Source organism: Agelaius phoeniceus, chromosome 5, assembly GCF_051311805.1.
Source record: "Agelaius phoeniceus isolate bAgePho1 chromosome 5, bAgePho1.hap1, whole genome shotgun sequence".
NCBI lineage: Eukaryota > Metazoa > Chordata > Aves > Passeriformes > Icteridae > Agelaius > Agelaius phoeniceus.
The window spans coordinates 8,799,271-8,819,023 of NC_135269.1; the positions used below are offsets into that span (position 1 = coordinate 8,799,271).

General features: G+C 39.9%; 1 protein-coding gene across 1 annotated transcript in view; it reads right to left on the reverse strand.

The window, feature by feature from the left end:
* Positions 1–19,753, reverse strand: part of LOC129119948 (potassium voltage-gated channel subfamily KQT member 1-like) — a 409,925-nt gene that overhangs the window by 358,686 nt on the left and 31,486 nt on the right. Inside the window, exons 5-10 of the mRNA XM_054632193.2 lie at positions 18,620–18,716; positions 13,585–13,725; positions 7,635–7,745; positions 7,236–7,331; positions 6,345–6,473; positions 4,287–4,449 (exon numbers count right to left, since the gene is read on the reverse strand). Of these exons, the coding sequence (XP_054488168.2) occupies positions 4,287–4,449; positions 6,345–6,473; positions 7,236–7,331; positions 7,635–7,745; positions 13,585–13,725; positions 18,620–18,716 (737 nt within the window). The remainder of the gene's footprint in view (positions 1–4,286; positions 4,450–6,344; positions 6,474–7,235; positions 7,332–7,634; positions 7,746–13,584; positions 13,726–18,619; positions 18,717–19,753) is intronic.

The following is a 19,753-nucleotide window of genomic DNA, read 5'->3' on the forward strand; positions in this document are numbered from 1 at the left end:
TCACTGCAAAGCCACCACCATCTGCTAAACCCACCTTCTTAAGAGCATGACATTTGTCAGAAGCCTGGTATCTGGATACTTTCTCATGCTGATTCAGTGCATGCCTTTGTATTTATGATTTTCAGACTTACTGGCAGTTATGCAGACTCTCAAAAGCTTTGGTGTTTGCTTTATTCTCTTAATTTTGGCCACGTGTTTTTTCTCACCTTTCTCTCAGCTTGTCAGCACTGGACTCTCTGAATCCACTTCACTTAAAATGTTTGCTTCTTTATATGTACTGCAGACTGTAATCCATCTACACCAGCCCCTTTTCCCACTGGGAAATGCAACCAGTCTCTGGGAAAAACCAGCTCACTTCCAGACAGGTGAATGCTGGAATGTCAGCATCCAAACTGGCATTACAGACAGAATAAATCAACAGCAACACCACTGAACATTTTAAATGAGAGGGATAACAAAGGTAAGGGCGTCAGAAAACTGAAGTATCCTCCCCTCTTTCGGTAAAAATTTGCTTTTGTGCAGTTTTGCTTTAAACTGTGCATACATCAGCACACAAGAAACTCCAAAAATCAAACAGAAAAGCACTATGATAAACAGGGAATTTTATTTTTAGCCCAGCAGAGATTTATCACTGTGAGAGTCTTGTGACTTTGACAAATCTAACAATAATGAGTTGTGTATACAACCTACAACAGCTGACAGAGAATAATACATTCCATCTGCTGGAGCCATCCCAGGAGGCTGACCTTCAAGGTCTAAAAACTTTCAAATTTCTATTTTTTTTTTTTCCTCCCTAATAAAAAGCATCATGAAACAGCCATTTGGTTCATTTTGTGTAGGGTGCATTGTGGTGAATAGCTGGTGTTTAAAGAAAAAACTCAAAATGCATCTAGAAAATTCCAGTCACACCAAAATGCTGTTTCCCTTCTGTATGGATCAGTCTCTATGACCTGCCACTCACTCTTGCCCTTCTAATTAACTACAATCTTCATACTTGAGTGCCTTCTTTAAACCTTACAGGAATATTAAAGATGTCAGAGGGCTTGCACATGTCTTATCCTGATAACAGACCCTGCCACAGAGGAGTAGGTACAAGGACAGCCAAAAGTACAGGTAAGGATTAATTTCAGGACTACAGAGAACACTTATGGATATAATCTCAGGTAAGAATGAAATGACTGAAGGTTTTAAATCACTACATCAAAATATTAAATCATACACCCTGGTATGAAATAGTTCCTTAGTTGAAGCAACAGACACCCATGAAACAAAATAAAAATACTGCACTGGAGGGCCACAAAGATGCTCCAAGGGCTGGAGCACCTTTGCTGTACAGACAGGCTGAGAGAGATGGGATTGCTCAGCCTGGAGAAGAGAAGCCCTCCAGCACCTAAGGGCACTTTGTGGAAACACTGCAGAGGGACTTTTTACACGAGCAAACAGTGACAGGACAATAGGAATGGTCTGAAACTAAAAGAGGACATAACTAAATTAGATATCAGGAAGAAATTGTTCCCTGTGAGGGTGGTGAGGCCCTGGCACAGGGTGCCCAGAGAAGCTGGGGCTGCCCCATCCCTGGCAGTGCCCAAGGCCAGGTTGGATGGGGCTGGGAGCAACCTGGGATAGTGGAAGGTGTCCCTGCCCATGGCCATGAGACTGGAGGATCTTCAAGATTCCTTCCAAACCAAATAATTCCAGGATTCTTTGATCCTTAAGGTCCCTTCCAACCCAACCCATTCTATGTAATGCTTTCCTATGACTCAGCATCACACTGACTTTCTAGAACTTCCTAAATCGCCATGTTGGTTTTAGCTTTTACTTATTAATTTCTTTCTAAATAGCTTCATTTTGAGAGGTTTGACTTCCAACAAGGAAACTATTATTGTGGAAGAATTTTGGCCTTTCCCTTTCTGTAAGGATAGACAAATTCTGAGTGCTACAGATCATTTTTGATCAGTCGTACCTAGAACCCCATGCACAGTGTAGAGGTCAGGAGTAATTTTTCTTTTAGGTTATCAAGTTTTTGTTTCAAAACTCTACCATTTTTGGTGAATAAAGGTCTCATTTCTCTATTATGCACTATCCAATACATAGGGTTTTTTATTCCACATACACAGAAACCTCTCAGAAGCCTTAATATTGATCATCTCTGGTTTTTAAGGTTTCCTTTTTCTCCAACCTACTTCATAGAAATAAAGGAAAGCATTTGTACCCATCTTGGGAAGATCTGCCTCCTAAGCAAGGTTTGAGCAAGCCAAGAGTAAGATGGGTGGATGTGGATGCATGAACAATTAGGAAAATCCTATTTCCAGGAGAAAAGGTGTGTTCACATAATGCCACTGCTAAATTAAGGCAAATATCTCCTTTTTCAAGGATACTTGAACTACATTTCTATCTATTTCTGCCCAAAACAAGGAATTTTGTCAGTGGGACTGTTACTGTGTTGCCTGTTCCTGATAGGCATTTATTTTAGGCTTTCCTACAGTCCCTCTCTCACACCTGAGCAGAGCAGCAAAGAGGGCTGGTCCTCTAGGTCAGGCCTAGAGAAGTGATCTGATTCAACCTTGCAGTTTGCCATCATCTGCAAAACACCCAGCCCCCACCAGCAATGAATAAAATATTCCACTACAGCAACACTCAAATAGAAGCTGGCATGGCCCCTTTCAATTCCCTTTTTTGAATGATGGTCCTCTCTGCCTTTTCTACTTTCAGCTTTTTTTGACAGGAAAAAAAAGCCCCATTTTTACAGGCTGGAAGCCTAGCACTTCCACTCCCCAGGAATAGAAGCCTATTAATTCTGGCAAGGAGAACTTCACTGAGAGAAATCAGGCTTAAACTTTTGAGAGGTGTCAAGAATGTTCAGTCAATTGAGAAATTGAGCTTGCCAGCTACATTCCTGGAAGCTTTGCAACAGAAGGAATGAATCAGGAAAAGCAAATTGAGTGCGATTTAACCCCGATACTGGCTAAGGCAAAAGGTGAAAGAAAACGAAAAAGAGACAAAATTTAATTGCAAAGGGAATAATATGCATGGCTGTCTCTCAGAATAAGAATAAATTCAACCAGCTATAATGAAAGTACTGGAAGAAAACATTTTCAGAAAAAATGGGGGAAATTCTTTCATTTTCCTGACAGGCAGAAACACCACTCTCTTTCCTATGACACAGAGCTTTGCTCAGGTGAACTGTGACCATTGAGGGAACACAGCTTTAGTGAACCAACACTGGCAGAGCTGAGTACAGCCAGCAGAGTCCCCAGCATCTCAGTGGCCTCCAGGACTGTTACCAGCAGCTCAACACTTTGCTGCTTCCATCCATCACACCAAAAATACACTCAGCAAAATCTGCTGCCACGTGGTCAGCAAGGGAAGCTGCTCCAGCCCAATAAACATGCTGAGAATGAACACAGTATTCTGTTATGAGATGTGGAGTTAAAGCAGAAACTTTGGTTGTAAATATCATACACTTCATGCCCTCTCCCAAAAAGCACTGGAAATGCCTCTGGGTATGGAACAGAACTCAGATTAGGAGTTCAAGATGCAGCAGATCCAGAACAGAGCCCCAACCCCATCAGACAAAGAAAATCAATGCAAAAGGGGAAAATCAGCTTTCCAGAAAACCTTCTTTTGTAGTAAACAATACCATTTTATATTCCACATTATAACATTCATATCTCCATTACAAACTTAATTTTAAAGAAAGGATTTAACAGACAAAGCAACTATGTTAACTCAGCAGTGAAATTCAGACAGTTTCCACATTGAAATGTAACCATTGCTTAAATAAACACACAATATTTTAAATGAAGCAATAAAAAAAAAAACTACTTATCAAAACATCTTAGTTGATGTGGGCATAAAAATAGTTATTTTTTCTTATCACAATTTGTTAGCACAATGTTTAAGAGGGGGCTGTAAAAAAAGTAGAGATTTTTTTTTGTTTATCTTTCCTTCTTTCAGAAGGAGGTAAAAAGAGGTAAAGTTAAAAGGTGGGATAGACCTGAGGAAGATTTCCATCCACCTCTGAAATAATTCAAAAAAAGAAGAATGATCAATGAATCTTAATTGATGATGAACAATGAAAGCTCTTTTGATATTCACACCATATGAATTAAAGACTTCCTTTCATTCCTGTCCCCCTATTTTTGTTATGCAACCATCCTTGGTTGAAGGCATTTTGATTTACTGATTAGCCAAGTAATGTTTTCTCATAGAACTCTTCCCTTCATACGTCAACTCCTTTTAAGTTTGTCCCTTTAAAAATGATAAACTGAGCATAAGTAAGTTACCTTTAGGTTCACCAATGTAGAAGGACACATCCTTTTTGTCCTCTTGCTCATCAATGTGATCATAAGTGATCTGGGGAACAGACAGGGAATTTTCTCCTGGGCTTATTACAGGTGCAGAGCCATTCCCACAGCCCAGCTTCCCTTTTCTTCTGGATCTTCTGGCCTGTGAGAGTAGGAATGGAATGGTCTCAGAAGATGCTGTCAAACACAGACAAGTGCACATGTGAGCTTCACTGTACAGTGAATTCACTTGAGGTCAAATGTTTTTTATATAGAGGATGAAACTGAAATGCAGTGAAAGGACTGAAACCTTTGTTTATGGTTTAAAGTGTCTGACTCTGAACTAAAACATGGTAAGAATTTGATACTCAGAAGGCAACTAGAACATTCTGAAAAATCAAGCTGTTAGTAAAATTTCACAAATTGGGTCCAAAACTCAAGGCATAGAAAATTATAATGACTTCAGCACATATCACCTTGTCAGGAATATCTTTCTAAAGCTTAAATTCAACATAACCATAGACTTTGAACTATGAACTAGGCCCTGTGCAGCATATTCAACTAAAGAAAACTTCACTTTTACCAAAAAAGCTAAATTAGGCACATCAGGAGAGGAGAAATCCTTCCTCCTGCCTCCAAACAGTTCTCTTGATTTTAGAAGCCTAAAGACAGCCTAATAAACACACTATAATTGGTCCTTTGAAATGAAAAATGAGGGTTTGGATCAACAGAAAGAGCTGCAGAGTCCAGATATTCACATATGGGACAAGGCTACTTTACCTAACGTTAAGCCAATTCTTACTTTGTTATGGTCTACATTCAGACTTTTGGAATTCCTTCTTCTGCTCAGCTCTGCAGCAGTTAAACAAATGCACATTCAAAATTAAATAGGAGAAAAATGGTAGAAATAAGTATTTGTTGTGGACAGTGGATCCAGTGACACGCATCAAAATACTTCTAAAAGCAAAGATTACAGGCTCTTATAGCAGGAAAACAAAATAGGAGTCCTCTGGAGAACAAAATGCTACAACATACACAAAATGATCAGTGTGCATTTGAGACCTTAAAACAGGAAGTCACAGACCAAGAAAGAACAAGAGGAGAGGATCCTTTGGTAAGAGGTGAAAGAACCATTACCATGTTCTTAAATGAGGGCTCACAGGGAGGTTCAGACAAATATTATATTAGAGAAAACACTAGAGAAAACAGAGGGAAAATGCATTTTTCCTATCTTTCCAGCCATGGATTGCATCTGTTCAGCAACACACAGAAGAGTCTTACTTCTGCTTTACCCCTTTCCTCCTGTTTTTCCTGCCTGCAGCTATGACAAAGCAAGGTCACTCTACCCAAAACACAGACACACACAGAGCAGGCTGCTTCAGCTTCCTCCATGTGCCAAGGGAATTGTACAACCCTTCTTCCCTGGGAAACAGGCTCCAGTGGGATGCCACTGCCCCAAGGCAGGCCTTGAGCATCCTCTGAGAGAGGCTGGGGCCCTGAGCTGGACCTGCTGCAGACTCTGCCCTTCTGGCAAGCTTGGCAATGACACCACAGAACTGGGTGTGGGCAATTCCACCTTTGCAGACACACACTGTTCCACTTTCCTGCACTCACAGCCCAGGAATTTGCCCTGTTTTCTAAAGAAATAAAAGCAGCATGAAGTTGTTCAGGGAATAGTAACTGCTGTCAGCCCCGTGTTAAGCCTGAAGATAAATTTTTAAACTGGCTTGCTCCTTCTTCTGGTATGAAGTACCTTGAAAAATGAATGCACAATAGGAAAGTTGCACCATTGTCTTGTGCTTTGAGAAAGTAGGAGACTCCAAAGGGATAAAACAATGGAGAGTAGTCACCTGTCTGACCAACAAGGCAAATTCAGTTAAAAGATGCTCTTTCCTCAAGCATATTTGAAGGAAAACAAAACTAACTGGGCTGTGGCAGGGGAAAAATAAACATATTTCAGGCATCCAAACGGCTCAGGCCCTTCACAAGGTTTTAAATTATAATTAACTTGCCAAAAATGAAAAGCAAGCAGAGAGCCAGCCCTGCCAGGGCTCTCACCTGTTTTCTCAGGCCGGGACTAGATGGCGCTGGAGACTTTTTGGGATTTTGCACGGGAGCTGTCACATAGATCTTCCAGGTGGCTGTGGAGGTGCAGGATTTCTCTGCTGCATAGCAGCGCCATAGGGTCTGAAAAGAAACCCAAAGAACCTCAGGGAAGGAGCAGTCACTGGGATCCTGCACGGCGAATTTTGTAAAAAATCCAAGTGACAACAAAGCCCTCAGTCCAGGTAAACACCACTCCTGATGGAGTACAACCATGGTGGATGCAATGTGCACCAGGACTTGCACATGTATCACACAGAGATATTCAGTGTGCTCCCCCCATGAGCTGGGATCAAACTCCACCCACAGCAAAAAGAAGCCCAAGTAAATCAAACCCAACCCCCATAAAAGTGAATCCCCCACTGAATGCTGTGTTTTCTTTTTTCTGCCACTGTGCCACAATGAATGTTCATGCACTGTGCTATGTAATTATTTATGTCATCATATGGAATGTTATGCTGGGAGATTTTTCTAAAAACAGGTGTGGTTTTTTTAATGTATTTGTACATTCATCACCTCAAAGAACATGAAAAGGAAGTTATGAATTAAATAGTATAATGAAGATTTTTATTATGTTTTTAGTATTTCACTACATGTACTCACTGCATCCAGTTAGTGTCATTATGCCTGTGAGTATCAGGTAGAGTGCAGCTTCCAGAAACAGAGAGGCATTTATCTCATTTTCTCTACTTACTGATGTGGACCAAAATGACAAAGTGGCTAAACACAAGCTATAGATCTATAATAAATGTAGGAATGGTGATTCTCAGTATTTGAACTCCTGGGCCATACTCCCTCTCCAATAAACTCTGAGGTATTTGTAGTATTTTACTGTTGTGGCCTTACCTGAATTAGGGAAGCTGCAGCTGGGATCTGTCTATTGAAATGCTTCTGACGTTGCTTCTGCTGTACTTTCAGGGCAAAACCAGACCCCAGAATACCCTAACAAAGTAACAAAATTACTATTCAGACATGAATATAGCTTCACATACCTAAATAAAGTACTTTTCACCTGGAATAAACAGACATTTAATAAGAGACTTGATAAAATGAATTTTCAAATGTCTACACTGTCAGAGCTCTATTTACTCCAACAAACACATCTGAAATTGAGCAGATCAACAGCAGAATTGTGTAACTTGAATAAACAGCACACATTTATTGCTGTGATCCACAGGTTACAGGAGCCAGAGGCATTGACAGAGGTGCACACACCTTGAATGCAGAGATTCAAGTTCCACTTACAGCTGGCAGGGCAAAGAAGGAGATGGCAAACACTGAGAAGCAGGAAGCTATGGTCTTCCCAATCCACGTCTGGGGAACTTTGTCTCCATAGCCAATTGTTGTGACTGTTACCTACATCAGGAAGAAACATCTGTGTCAGTGCTTCTTTTTTTCTCCAAAAAGCATGAGGAAAAAAAAAGTATGGAAGGTGAAAATAATAAGTGAAGAATCAGGAGACAGGTGTGAACCAAGTGCATGGATTTGGGGATAAAGAAATCTGTGCTGAGAGGAGGGAAAAGGACAGAACTAACTCATCCCAACTGAATCCTCACAGCAAGAGCAGGAGCACAACCATTCCAGGATGTGTTATCTCCCAAAGTCAGCCTGCCAGTAGAGCTAGACCTGAACACAGCTGAGGCCTGTGCTCAGCTTTCCTCCTGCCCCACAAACACAGGACCTGGCTGTGGTATTCACATCCCCCAGGATTTTTCCTGGGGAAGGCAGTGAGAAGCTCAGAGAAGGAGAGAAACCAATTCTTATCTCTACTTGCTGCTCCTGTTGTTTGGCACATGTGGAGTGTGTTATGGAGATTATTTACCAAGAGTGATTAGTTAATTGGACACCAGTGATGGTTGCTTGGACTGGTTGACCAATTGGGTCAAAGCTGTGTCGTGACTGTCTGGAGACAGTCACAGGTTTTTCTCTAGTATCTCTTTAGTATAGTATTAGTGTAATATAATATAGCTTAATAAAGCATATAATACATATTATAGATATATACACGGAATATCCACCTATGTATTTTACATATATATATATATATATGGAATATCCACCTATGTATTTTTATATATATATATATGGAATATCCACATATGTATTTTATATACAATATAATTATATACATATTATATATAGAATATAGCCTAATAAAGCATTTGCTCAGCCTTCTCAAATCATGGAGTCAGAGCACATTATTCCCTGGCTGGGCCCACTTTGCAACAATACCTGGCCACTAAAAATTGTTTTTAAGCCACAAGGTGCTTAAACTTGGATCTGATATTGCTTATCAAGGCCAGGGAGAAGGAGCTCACAGTTAAGGGAGACAACAGAGCCAGCAGGGCAGCACCTCTCCAGTCCAGGACCTTTCAAGCAAAACAGAAGTAGAAAGTGCAGCCAGGTCCACCCCAGAGTCTGGATTATGATGCAGCAGCACAATGAGGCAGGTCTGACAGCAAGCCACCAGGATTAGGATCAAGTGGCCAGCACATGAGTTCACAGGGAAGAGACAAGAGCAGGACATCATCCCGTGGGTGGAAATCAGGATTGAGGGAGTCCATACCTAGACACAGCTGCAATTGAGCTACAGAGAATCCCTCCTGTGCTGAAATATTGAAATATTGCTGAAATGGTGTGTGTGGAGCACCACCAGGACAGTCATGCTAGTCAGGGTCATGAGGTCAGTTAGTGTCATCAGGTCTGGGACCTGTAGGGACTTTGCTCTACAGATTTGCTGCAGAGGTGGCAGGCCAGCCCTGAAACACTCCAGAGGCAGGAGGACCTGAGTGGGACAGAGGTTCAGGGCTATTCCTGAGGAGCCCCAGCAGGATGAAAGAGAATTCATCATGAGCCAGAGGTCAGGAAGGACCTGATGTAGGGGGAAAAGAGGGTCCAGATGGCTGCTGGTCCATCAGAAAGGTCTGTCATGTAACAAGGAGCCCTTGCTGCCCAATGGAAGGGGATAATCAGCTATCCCAAAGCAAGCCACAGCAAGCCACAGGAATCACACCTGACAGGGGCCTCAGCAGGACAGGACTGACAGACCATGGTCCAAAACAAAGACCCTGGCCCATGGGGGTGTGGGCTTTTCAGCATCCTCAGAGCTCTGATGCTGCCATAAAACGGTGTTAGAAACATGGCTTGGATCCCTGAGAAGTGAAAAACTTCTGGTGAGGAACAGAGAAGCTCTGTCATCAATACTAACCACTGGGGAGAGCTGTAAATAGAAAAAATGTACTTTTATTTGGATGTACCAGCCCCAAACCTTGCCCCCCTCCCTTCATTTTGCCTTGAATGGTAGCAGAAATACAGCCAAAACAGACTTAAAAGAATATGTAAATTTACACTGACTATAAAGAGGCTGCCTTTTATGGAAAAATTTGCTGACAAATGCTTAGATGCTATGCAAAAATAGTCTTCTCAGAAGAAGCTATCAAGCAATAAAGGCATGGGAAGAATATGTTTCCTCCTACTCTCAGAACTGGAAGAAAGATTTGCAGGGAAAAAACTAGCAACTACTACCAAACTTAGTTTTTCCAAGTTCCAAAAAAGTTACATTTGTGTTTATTCATCGTGAATTCTCCACTTGATGACGACCACTTTGTAGTAGCTATATCCTTGAATGAATATTGTTCTTTTGAACTGCAGACTGCTCTCAGCAGGAGCTCTGCCTTGCCAGGTGTTTGTCCAGATTTAATGCAGCTGGTCAAGTGACTCAGGTGCTGTGTGCTACCAGCAGGACAATGAGTTTGCCAGTCCCCAAAATTAAATAAGACCCCCCCCCAAAATTCAACTTTGTAATGCAGTGGAGGAAGTTAAAGCTGCCTTTAACAGCACTTCAGCTCCTCAGTGTACCCAGGTGACCCTTCAAAGTCAGTGGCTTTCCCTTTCTTTTCCCCTCTTTTTTCTTATGAAAGGCTTCTTGGTTTTTTGGGGGTGGTTTGGTTTTTCTGGGGAGGTTTTGGTTGTTTTGGTTTTTTTTTTTCCACTAAGTTCTCCAGAACCCAGAACTTAAAACCAAACTGCAGTAATGCTGAGCTGCCTTAATATTACTACAGAAGACAGCATGAAAGCTGTAACCACAGGAAAGATGAATTTTCCACCTTCACAGCAGGCACTTGGCCGGCAGACTCCTGCAGGTGCCTGAACATGTCTCAGGAAGTTTTTCCCTGGCTACCCTAAGAGGGTTCCTTGTTGGCAATTTAATTAGCACACTGAATACATGGAAAGGATTATTTATAATGTAATTCCCTGGCTTTCTTAATCACAGCAGAATTTTTTTTTATACTTGTACATCCCAAAGTTATCAGTCGTTGGAGAGCTGGGCTCTGGAAAATGACACCTCTTGTAACAGGGATTTATGATGGCACATTCCAGCTGTGCACACAGGCACTGAACACACACATGTATGCCTCAAAAAGGGAAGAACTCTGATTTAGTAGAAGTCAACAGTGCTGCTCAGATGTTTAAAGACAGGCAGGTGTCCTCAGGTGTGAGTCAGAGCTGCACACCTCAAAACACCACACTAAATATAAAAGGATCCCAACTGCTACCTCTGGCATGGAAATTTACTGCTGGAAATTCTGAGCAGTTGATCCCAAGTACCTGTGCCAGTTAACACCAATTCACTGGAGCAAGTATTTAACTCCAGTCCAGTGGTACAGAAGAGCTGAGCTTGCAGCAAGGCAAATAAGCATTACCAGCAGCAAGGGAGGGCCAGCAGAAGAGAAGCCTCCTATGTGCTCTTCTTTTAAGGAAAAAATATTCAAAAAGGACTGGGCACTTGCTGTGGCATAGGTTGCAATTCTGGCAGAGTGACCATGCTGTTGGAAGTGCTTTTACATGTGCCCTACCTGCTACAACTTCTGAGAATGGCTTCATGTGAAACACAAGCTTGGATGTGTCTTTGCAGTTTGACCTGTTTGCCTGCCAAATCTAGGAGGAAAAAACCCTACCTTTAACTGAAGCAGGTGAATGTAGTTAGCAATTAATTCCAACTCTCATTCATTCTTTATTTTCTCTTTTCCCTGTATTTAAACCTTTCAGGTCATTTGTATCAAGTTCAGCAAGCTTGCACTTTTCTACTCAAAGCAAAATGTTCCCCATAATATACTCTGTGGTTTTTGTCAGACACATAAGACTTTCAAATACTTGGTACCAGGATTTTTTTTTTCCAACAGCTCAGTTTTGAAAGGCAAAAGCAAAAATCAAATTTCACTCCCTAGTAACTCCACATCTGTGTTTCTATGTTCCAGGAGACTTGAAAAGAAAAAGAAACAGATTCACTTTGTCCTTTGTTCCTGTTCCCAGCTGTGAACTGCACCTGCACCGTGACTCACCAAATGCTGAGGAGGCCTAGATGCCTGAAAAGCTTGAACAACAATTTGAACAGTGTTCCTCACATGGCCAGAGAAAGAGGAGCTGATTTTTATCTTGCTGCTACACAAAGCAAGTCAAGTTTTGGAAAATAACAACACCCACTGAACACTTTGCATCTCCCATCCACACACTTTGAAACACAGATCCCAAGTCATCTATCTCAACAAGATGCTGTGCATTTTAAGCTTGTCTGATGGTCTTCATAACTCCTTTTAAATTCCCAAAGTCCAAAACACTGCTGTAGAAACACACTCTGACTTTTTTAACCTTGATTTTTTTACTCTTTACTCATATCAATGCAATAGCTTATAGTGATTAGAAATATTTCTAATTTATACCTAAATATTCAATGCAACTAATGAAGCAACTCTTAAAAAAAAAAAAAAAAAAAGGAAAGGCAGGAAGAGTACACTGGGTCCACACAGAATTTTTATCACATGCAGAAATTACTGTGCATGAACATACATGGATAGAACTGGATGCTAAAAGTGATCCACTGGTGTTTGAGGTGAACTGCTCAAATAATGGAAGAATAAGTGAGAATAAGAGTACTGGTTTGGTCTCAAAACTGGCACAGGGTATCATTCAATTATACCCTGACTGTGTTTTCTTTTAAAATGCAGCACAACCTCTACTTCCGAGACACTCATTATTTTCCTCCACAAGTTCCTTCACAGCTATAACCATGAGAGTTCATGTTCTTAAAATTTTATCCCATGTCCACTGAGGGCTTTAACAAGTGATAACTCTATGGGCTGGTTCATGCTTTCAGTGCTTCCCAGCACCATCTGTCATTGAGTAGATTTTTCTTTTTTCTCTTGATTTTTCTGGGTATATACTGTTTAGCACAGTCATAGGTGATACTCTGCAGATTAAATGAATACTTGATAACCTAGTGACAGGAATTTAATGTTTAAAATGTTTTTTATAGTGAACCACTTACAGAGTGGTGACTCAGGCTACATGTAATATAGTCTATAATTCTGTGTACTTCATTAAAGTAGAGACTCATGCAGCATTTAAGTTTGTTGCCATCTTACAGCAAAAGTTCCATACCTTCTTGGTGATTTCTCACAGGTATCTCCTCACAGCACTGACTCCTTCTTCTTCACAATACAGCCAACAAACTCCAGCTCTCTTCTCTACTCACTAAGCCACTCTTTTATAGCACTCATCTTTATTGGCCACAGCTGTGGCCCATTAAGGGCAGGCCTGTTCCTAATCTTTGGTGATCAGTACAGCTGCAACTCCTCAGGGCTGAGATTGCCTCCTGCACTATGTCTATTCTCTTATAGTCTATCCCCCCATATAAGTTAAAAACCAAAAAAACAGGAACCTATAACCTGCATCAAGGTCTGAATTATTACTGAGAGAGTGAGTTTTACACAAAATGATAAAAAAGAAATAGGGTCATTAACCCAACTTTCATATATAGAATAGGTTTTTAAATTATGCACCTTTTGAGATAACTAAGTAGAGCTTAAAGGAAGTAATACAGGGTTTGAAGGAGACTGTTTACTTTTTTTGAGATGTGTTTGCTTTTTGAGATGTTTTTTACTTTTCATATCTGTAAGCATTCGGTGTCCTCTGCTAAGAACTTGCCAACCTGTTTTCCCAATAAAATTTAATACTCCAAAAATTTAATTGTATTTCTTATATTCTTGCTTGTATCCCTCTGAGGAGGTTGTAAAGCTTCCCTACAGAAATACATTCTGTAAAAAAAAAAAAAAGCCAGGTTTTTCTGAAGAGATCACAAATTGAACAGAAATCCTTGGGCCCTGTTTGCACACACATTTTGTTGGTGAGGACTTACCACACCCCACCAAAGGGCATCAGCATAGCTGGAGAAACCTGTCTTTCCATCCTCATCAACTGCATCCTTCTCAGCAAGATAAACAAAGTAGGATGAAAAAATTAATCCCAAGAATCCAATGTACAGCGTGGTTATAAGTTCCTATGAAAAGAGAAAACAAAGAAGTATATGAGGTTTTCATCCTATGTACATATATATATATCTCTGTGTGTGTATATAAATACTCTGTCATTGTAAAATGTTGCAAATCACAGTAGAAAAACTGATATGTTATACTTCAGGTTTTGACATTTGCCTCCAGGAAAACAGCTAAAACATTGACTTGGATTATATTCACACCAGGCTAAATAGTTCAAAAATCCATCATTATGGGCTTGATCCTTGAGGCAGCTAAATGTAGAGTGGGACATCTCTCCTAATTAGGGAATGGGAATTATTCAATTTAACTGTCTACTCAGAATACTAACTGTCTAAACATTTTCAAAGTAGCAAAGCAGCTTTAGAAATGCCCTTTCTGAAGAGCACACAGAGAAAGAGCAGCCATGTCTTGTGATTATGGCCATACCTGAGCAGTGAACCCAGGTATCTGATGTTTACACTGCTGAAGACTGGATAGTGATGCTCAACACTTTCATGTTAAAATAAAATCTGAAGATAAAATATGCTAGGTAAATGTCATGTTTTCATGAAGAACAAGGCTAGGGCAGACTTCTGTGAGGGCATATCACAGTACTTGTGAATATACCATTTTCTCTAAAGATTTTTGGGCAGGAAAATTGTGTCAGACCTGCTGTGACTTAGATGCAGGATTCTCACAATCTTCAGGAAAAAAAAATAAAGTGCTTGTGCACTTAAACAAGCCAAAATGTGTGGTGTCACAGGTGCAAAACCACATAAAGCTTTTAAAAGCAGTGCTAAACGAGATATCCACCTGTCCCTCAGGAAAATCCAATCCAATCCAACCTAGTTATATATACCTATATAACTAGGTATTATAACTATAATACCTAGTTATAAGGGAAAACAGCTCTTTCTAATTACATGAAGCTTAGATGCATCATTCCTTTATTTTCTTTGCACAAATTTGGCCATCTTTATCAGGAAACAATGTTGTGCTACATCTTCAGTGGCATCTTAAGTTCTTGACAGTCATTTCTCTCTCCTTGGGTCTCAGCCAATAAGGGAATTAAAATACTGCTATATCATACATTTAAAATTAAAACCTGACTAGGAAGGATTGCCCCTACTTTTAAAGTATGTCAGGTTTTCACAGGTTTTCTGTAATATTCTACCCATGTTTCTTAAACTGTTAGTAAGGGAAGGTTCCATTTTATCATCAAATTTCCCTCAGATTTTCTTTTTTCTTTCTTTGTTTTCATTTCCCTGTAAGAACTTTCTGGGCAAAGGTAGCCCTCGTATCAAGTACCAACATTCAGTAGCAGGAAATATAAATATTCTTCCTTCTCCTACAGCACTAATTAAAATCTGGGTTCAGAAAACCTTTAAGTAGTCTTGGCACACAAAAAAAAAAAAAGGTTGCTTTTTCTCTAATCATATAATGATAACCTAAATAATGAATTTTGATAGTGTTTCATCTTGCTCATGGCCAAGTCTTTTAATTTAAGCCTTGACTTTTTGCAGGCCTGTTTGCTAAACAAGGCAGCTGAAAAATGAAATAAACCCTGGGGTTTCAGTAGTTTCTCTGCTGGTCACCTTTATTTTCTCACCTTTATCTCCTGATAATGGAGCACTGTGTACTTGTAGATATTACTTGCTTTTTAAAGCTCCTTCTGTTATACACAATTGACTGTAGATGATAATTGGACTAATTCTGGTTTAAGTGCTGGCTTTTTGGGAAGCAGGCAGGAAAACAGCAGAGTCTTATGAAATCCTTTCAAAGTGGCTGAAATATCAACAGAAGTACTGAGTTTATTTCACCACTGGCACCTCTCAGCTCCAGTACTATTCATCTGAAGACAGATTCTTTTTAAATGAAGGCCAGATGAAAATGCAACTGCCTTGGACTTACTCTAAATGTCACCAATCCATGTTCCACATGTATAGAGAGACTCTTTAATTATTAAGAACAATGGCAGCAATATCATGCATACTTCATTTAAGGGAGAGTCAGAAGCTTTTTAAGTAATGCTTCATGAGACATGATCCCAAAAGAAAGGGTATTCTGCAGGCATCAGGCCTTAAAACTACATATTTATGTGGGTTTTTTTAGCTAAGAGCTTAAGAATAAAGAGTGCTGCCTAAAGCAAATGGCTCTTTGCAGCAGGGACTTTCAGATTCACACACACAGGAAACAGTAAGAACGAGAAACACACAAAGGTAGATTTGAATACTGAGAGAGTTGAGTCTGCACATTTTTTAAACTCAGCTATATCTCCATTTTCAGTTAAAATGAGGACCACACAATACAAAGTTCAACACTTGGAAAAAATATGAGAATCCCTCCTGTCCTGAGAGCAGTGGAAGACCTCACAAAGCAAGGTGAGGAAGGAGTAAAACCAACCTAGAGGCTCACAAGCTGGAGGTTGAGTGGCTAACTTGGCTTTTCAGCAAGCTGCAGGGTTTCTCCATGGCTTTCCACCACCACACGTGATATTGACCCACGTTTTGTTGCCTTTGGCAAGAAATGCTGGTATATAAGCTCAACCTGCTGAAAATAGAAGAGCATCCTAGCCAAACCAGGCCTGAGTGAGCTAATTGAGCTATATGTAAAATTCCAAAACACATGGAAATGGTTGGTGACAACTTTACTAAGCTCTTCAGGGCCCAGGGAGGTACAAGTGCTTGCTATTTTCACAGGGCACCGAGATGTGGATTCATTTTCTCACATTGCCTAAGGGTTTAGGGGCCCATGTTTCTGAAAGAGTATCAAATGCAAAAAAAAACCAAAAATAGATGAGGACTTTGTACTCCGCCTGTGAAGAAAAAGCAGCTGAGGTGTTTTTGTTTTGGTCTTGGTTTTTTTGTTTTTTTTTTATTTTTAAACAAAAATTTCTTTCAGAGGCTGGACAGGAATAAAGGTTCCATTTTTCCTTCCGTTTGGTACCGTGTTAGGGTTTCAGCTACACTTGTCCAATGTCAATACAGAACTGTGTGCTTGGTATTTTTTTTTCTTAATGTGTTAGTGGGTGATCTGCTTGGATAAGTCCTACAGATCTGTGGAGTTTTATTTATCACCATAATCACTTCTTTGGATAAGCAGAACTTCAGGTGCGTTTACTCATAAATTTATTTTCCAAGAATTTTTTTTTTTCCCCTTTTAAACCATTGAACTTTCTTATGCTTGTGACACATAAGATTTAAGTGTTGTATTTTGGAGAGAGTACTTCCTGATTCTTGACTAAAACTCTGAACACCCACAGGAAAAAAATGTTCCCAAACATTTTTTTGGATATCAAGTTATTTGGATATCAGCTCTGCCCTAGCAAGATACCCAGGCAATGCAAGCATAATAAATAGAGACCACACAGACTTGGAGCATTAAAAGTCATCCTGTTGTACAGTATAAAAGGAGGCTTTATCCCACAGCACTTTGGTGTGCATCACTTCTGCACAGCCATCGTGACATAAAAGTTCCTACTGTACTGGGGGAAAAAAATAAAAGAAAGAAAATTTACTTTTAGTATTAAATTATTTTTTGGATTAAGTGCAGCACATTCTCTGTCCCAGAAAAACAGTTTTCCAAATAAAAAATTAAAAAAAGTCTGCATGGAAATTTGTAACTGTTTGTCAGTATGTGGAGAACAAATCTACACTCATAAAAACAAGTTAACCACCCTAACAAGTGGGATGTGGAGATTAATAGCAGAGTGTTAGCCCTCCACAGAGTGGCATGAGATGCAAGACTTCAAGGCTAATTATATAATTTTCCATTATATTAATAAAGCTAATCATCAAGAGATTCCATGAAGACTCAAAAAGAAGCCTTCAATTAGAAATATTTTTAAATCTGCAGAAAAATTTTTAAACTCGTCCTGCTTAATGAGCTTTCATACAGAAAAATTGTTTCAAAGCTTTAGCAGACATGCATCTATTAACAGCCAGGTTTGCCTCTGTGACCACAACGTTGAAAAATAACTTTTCTTACACAGCATCATAACATAGTTCATTCTTTTAAATTTACAGAATGAATTAGAAAACTTTGTATTCAAGGTAAACACAACAGAAATATTTAAATAATTGACTTCTTCTAGCAAGGCTTTCCTATTAGTGTTTGGTTTTCCCCCGGAAAACCAAGCTAGGAATTCATCTTCTGCAGAGAAAGTGGAGAGTACTTGCAATATGAAAGGCAGCCCACAAAACTGCATTTAAGAAATTATATTGAGGAATAACATCAAAGAGTACAATAGTTAATTAATAAACCCAAACACTGGTGTTTATACCCTGTTAGCCACTGCCCTGAATAGCAAAAGTAGCTTCCCATTATAAAAGGAGTGTCACTGCATGACTGATAAAATTACATTATCCTGGTGTGGGATGCTCCACCCAGGGGGAGGAGCCAAACATTCTTACCTGGATATAGTCTGACATTTGGAACATGACAGGAGCCTTTTTCCCCCTGGTTCCAAGAGGAGCAGAAGACCAGGCCCATCTACACCACCACAGGACCTTCAGAGGAAAACTCCACCCTTCTACAGGATCCCTGCTCCAACAGAACCACAGCTGGCACTCCAGGAGGGCTGAGCCACCATTTAATGGGACTGCTACCAACACCCTGGCCCATAGGGTGTCAGGTTGTAAGGTTGTATTCTGACTCTCAGTGGTATTTTTTTGTTGTTTGCACTATTGCATTTGTATTTTAATTTTCCTAATAAAGAACTGTTATTCCCATTCCCATATCTTTGCCTGAGAGCCCCTTAATTTCAAAATTACAATAATTCAGAAGGGATGGGGTTTACATTTTCCATTTCAAGAGAGGCTCCCGCCTTCCTTAGTGGACACCAGACCATTATTGGAAGCCCACAGAGAGAATTCACTGAAGACAATGAATTTTAGGAGATGTTTAAAGGCTGGGTACCTGTCGATGGATGAAGACCACTGACCCCAGGAGTCTCCAGGTGCCTCCCTGGCGGTCAACGTGGAGCATCCGAAGGATCTGGAGAAAGCGAATCCCCCTGTAAGGAAAGTGAAGCTTTAAAATAAATGCAATAAGCACATAAAAATGCTTGAGGACAATACTGCCTTATCCACCCACAACTGGTTATGTCCACTAACACACTGCTGTGTTCAAGAACTGTGATAGCACTGCCCCTGCCTGGGCTGGCATCTCAGGCTTGAGGCATCTCTGTGTTTAGATCACATTTCATTATAGTCAAATTTCTTCAGAAATATTGACTGCGAAAACAATTATTCAATGGGAAAACAAACCAAGTTAGGGAAAACCTGATATAATTTCTATAATTCCAAACTTTAAATACCTCCTTTCCAAGGAAAACTTCAAGCTTTGCTAACATAAATGTAAGCAAACCTTTTTCTCTATTTGCCAAAAGGAGAATATGAATCAAACACGGCATTACTGAAATCCTTGTCGTGTGAGTTACTGAAATATCTCTGATATCAATGGAAATAGATAGTGTCCTATGTGTTTTAGGAGAATAACTATATCAATCATAATCTCCAAATATTTTCAACTAAATAAAAGTAATTATCAATATGGTTCTTTAGCACAATTTTATTCCATGGAAATATTTCATTTAGTTGCTCTTTTGACAATGAATTTTGTTTGTCATCTTACTGTCTTATCACTGAAACAAACCAGTGGAAAGCAGGAAAGGATGAACACTGAATTCATGTACCTGAAAATTATTCACTAAAAGTATTTTTGGCTCTTTTTAGTGATCTTCAAGATTTTTTTGTGGATGTAGGTTTTTATTTTTAATTCATACTTGCCTGACCCTGCTGGCTTTTCAGTGGAGCAATGAAAACACTGCAGGGATGTGAGTTAAGGTTCAGAGAGCATTCTGAGGTGTAGGACAGTGACTCTGGACTCAGCACTGGGAAAGGCTTCACTGAGTCCTTCCTATGCTTCTAGTTAAATTTTAAAACCCCAACCCTTGGAATTTCCTCATGCACTTTCCTCTTTTCCTATAGGAGCTGATATTCCTGCTGCCTGGGCGGAATCTTTACCATCAGGTAAGGATGAATGTTCTAA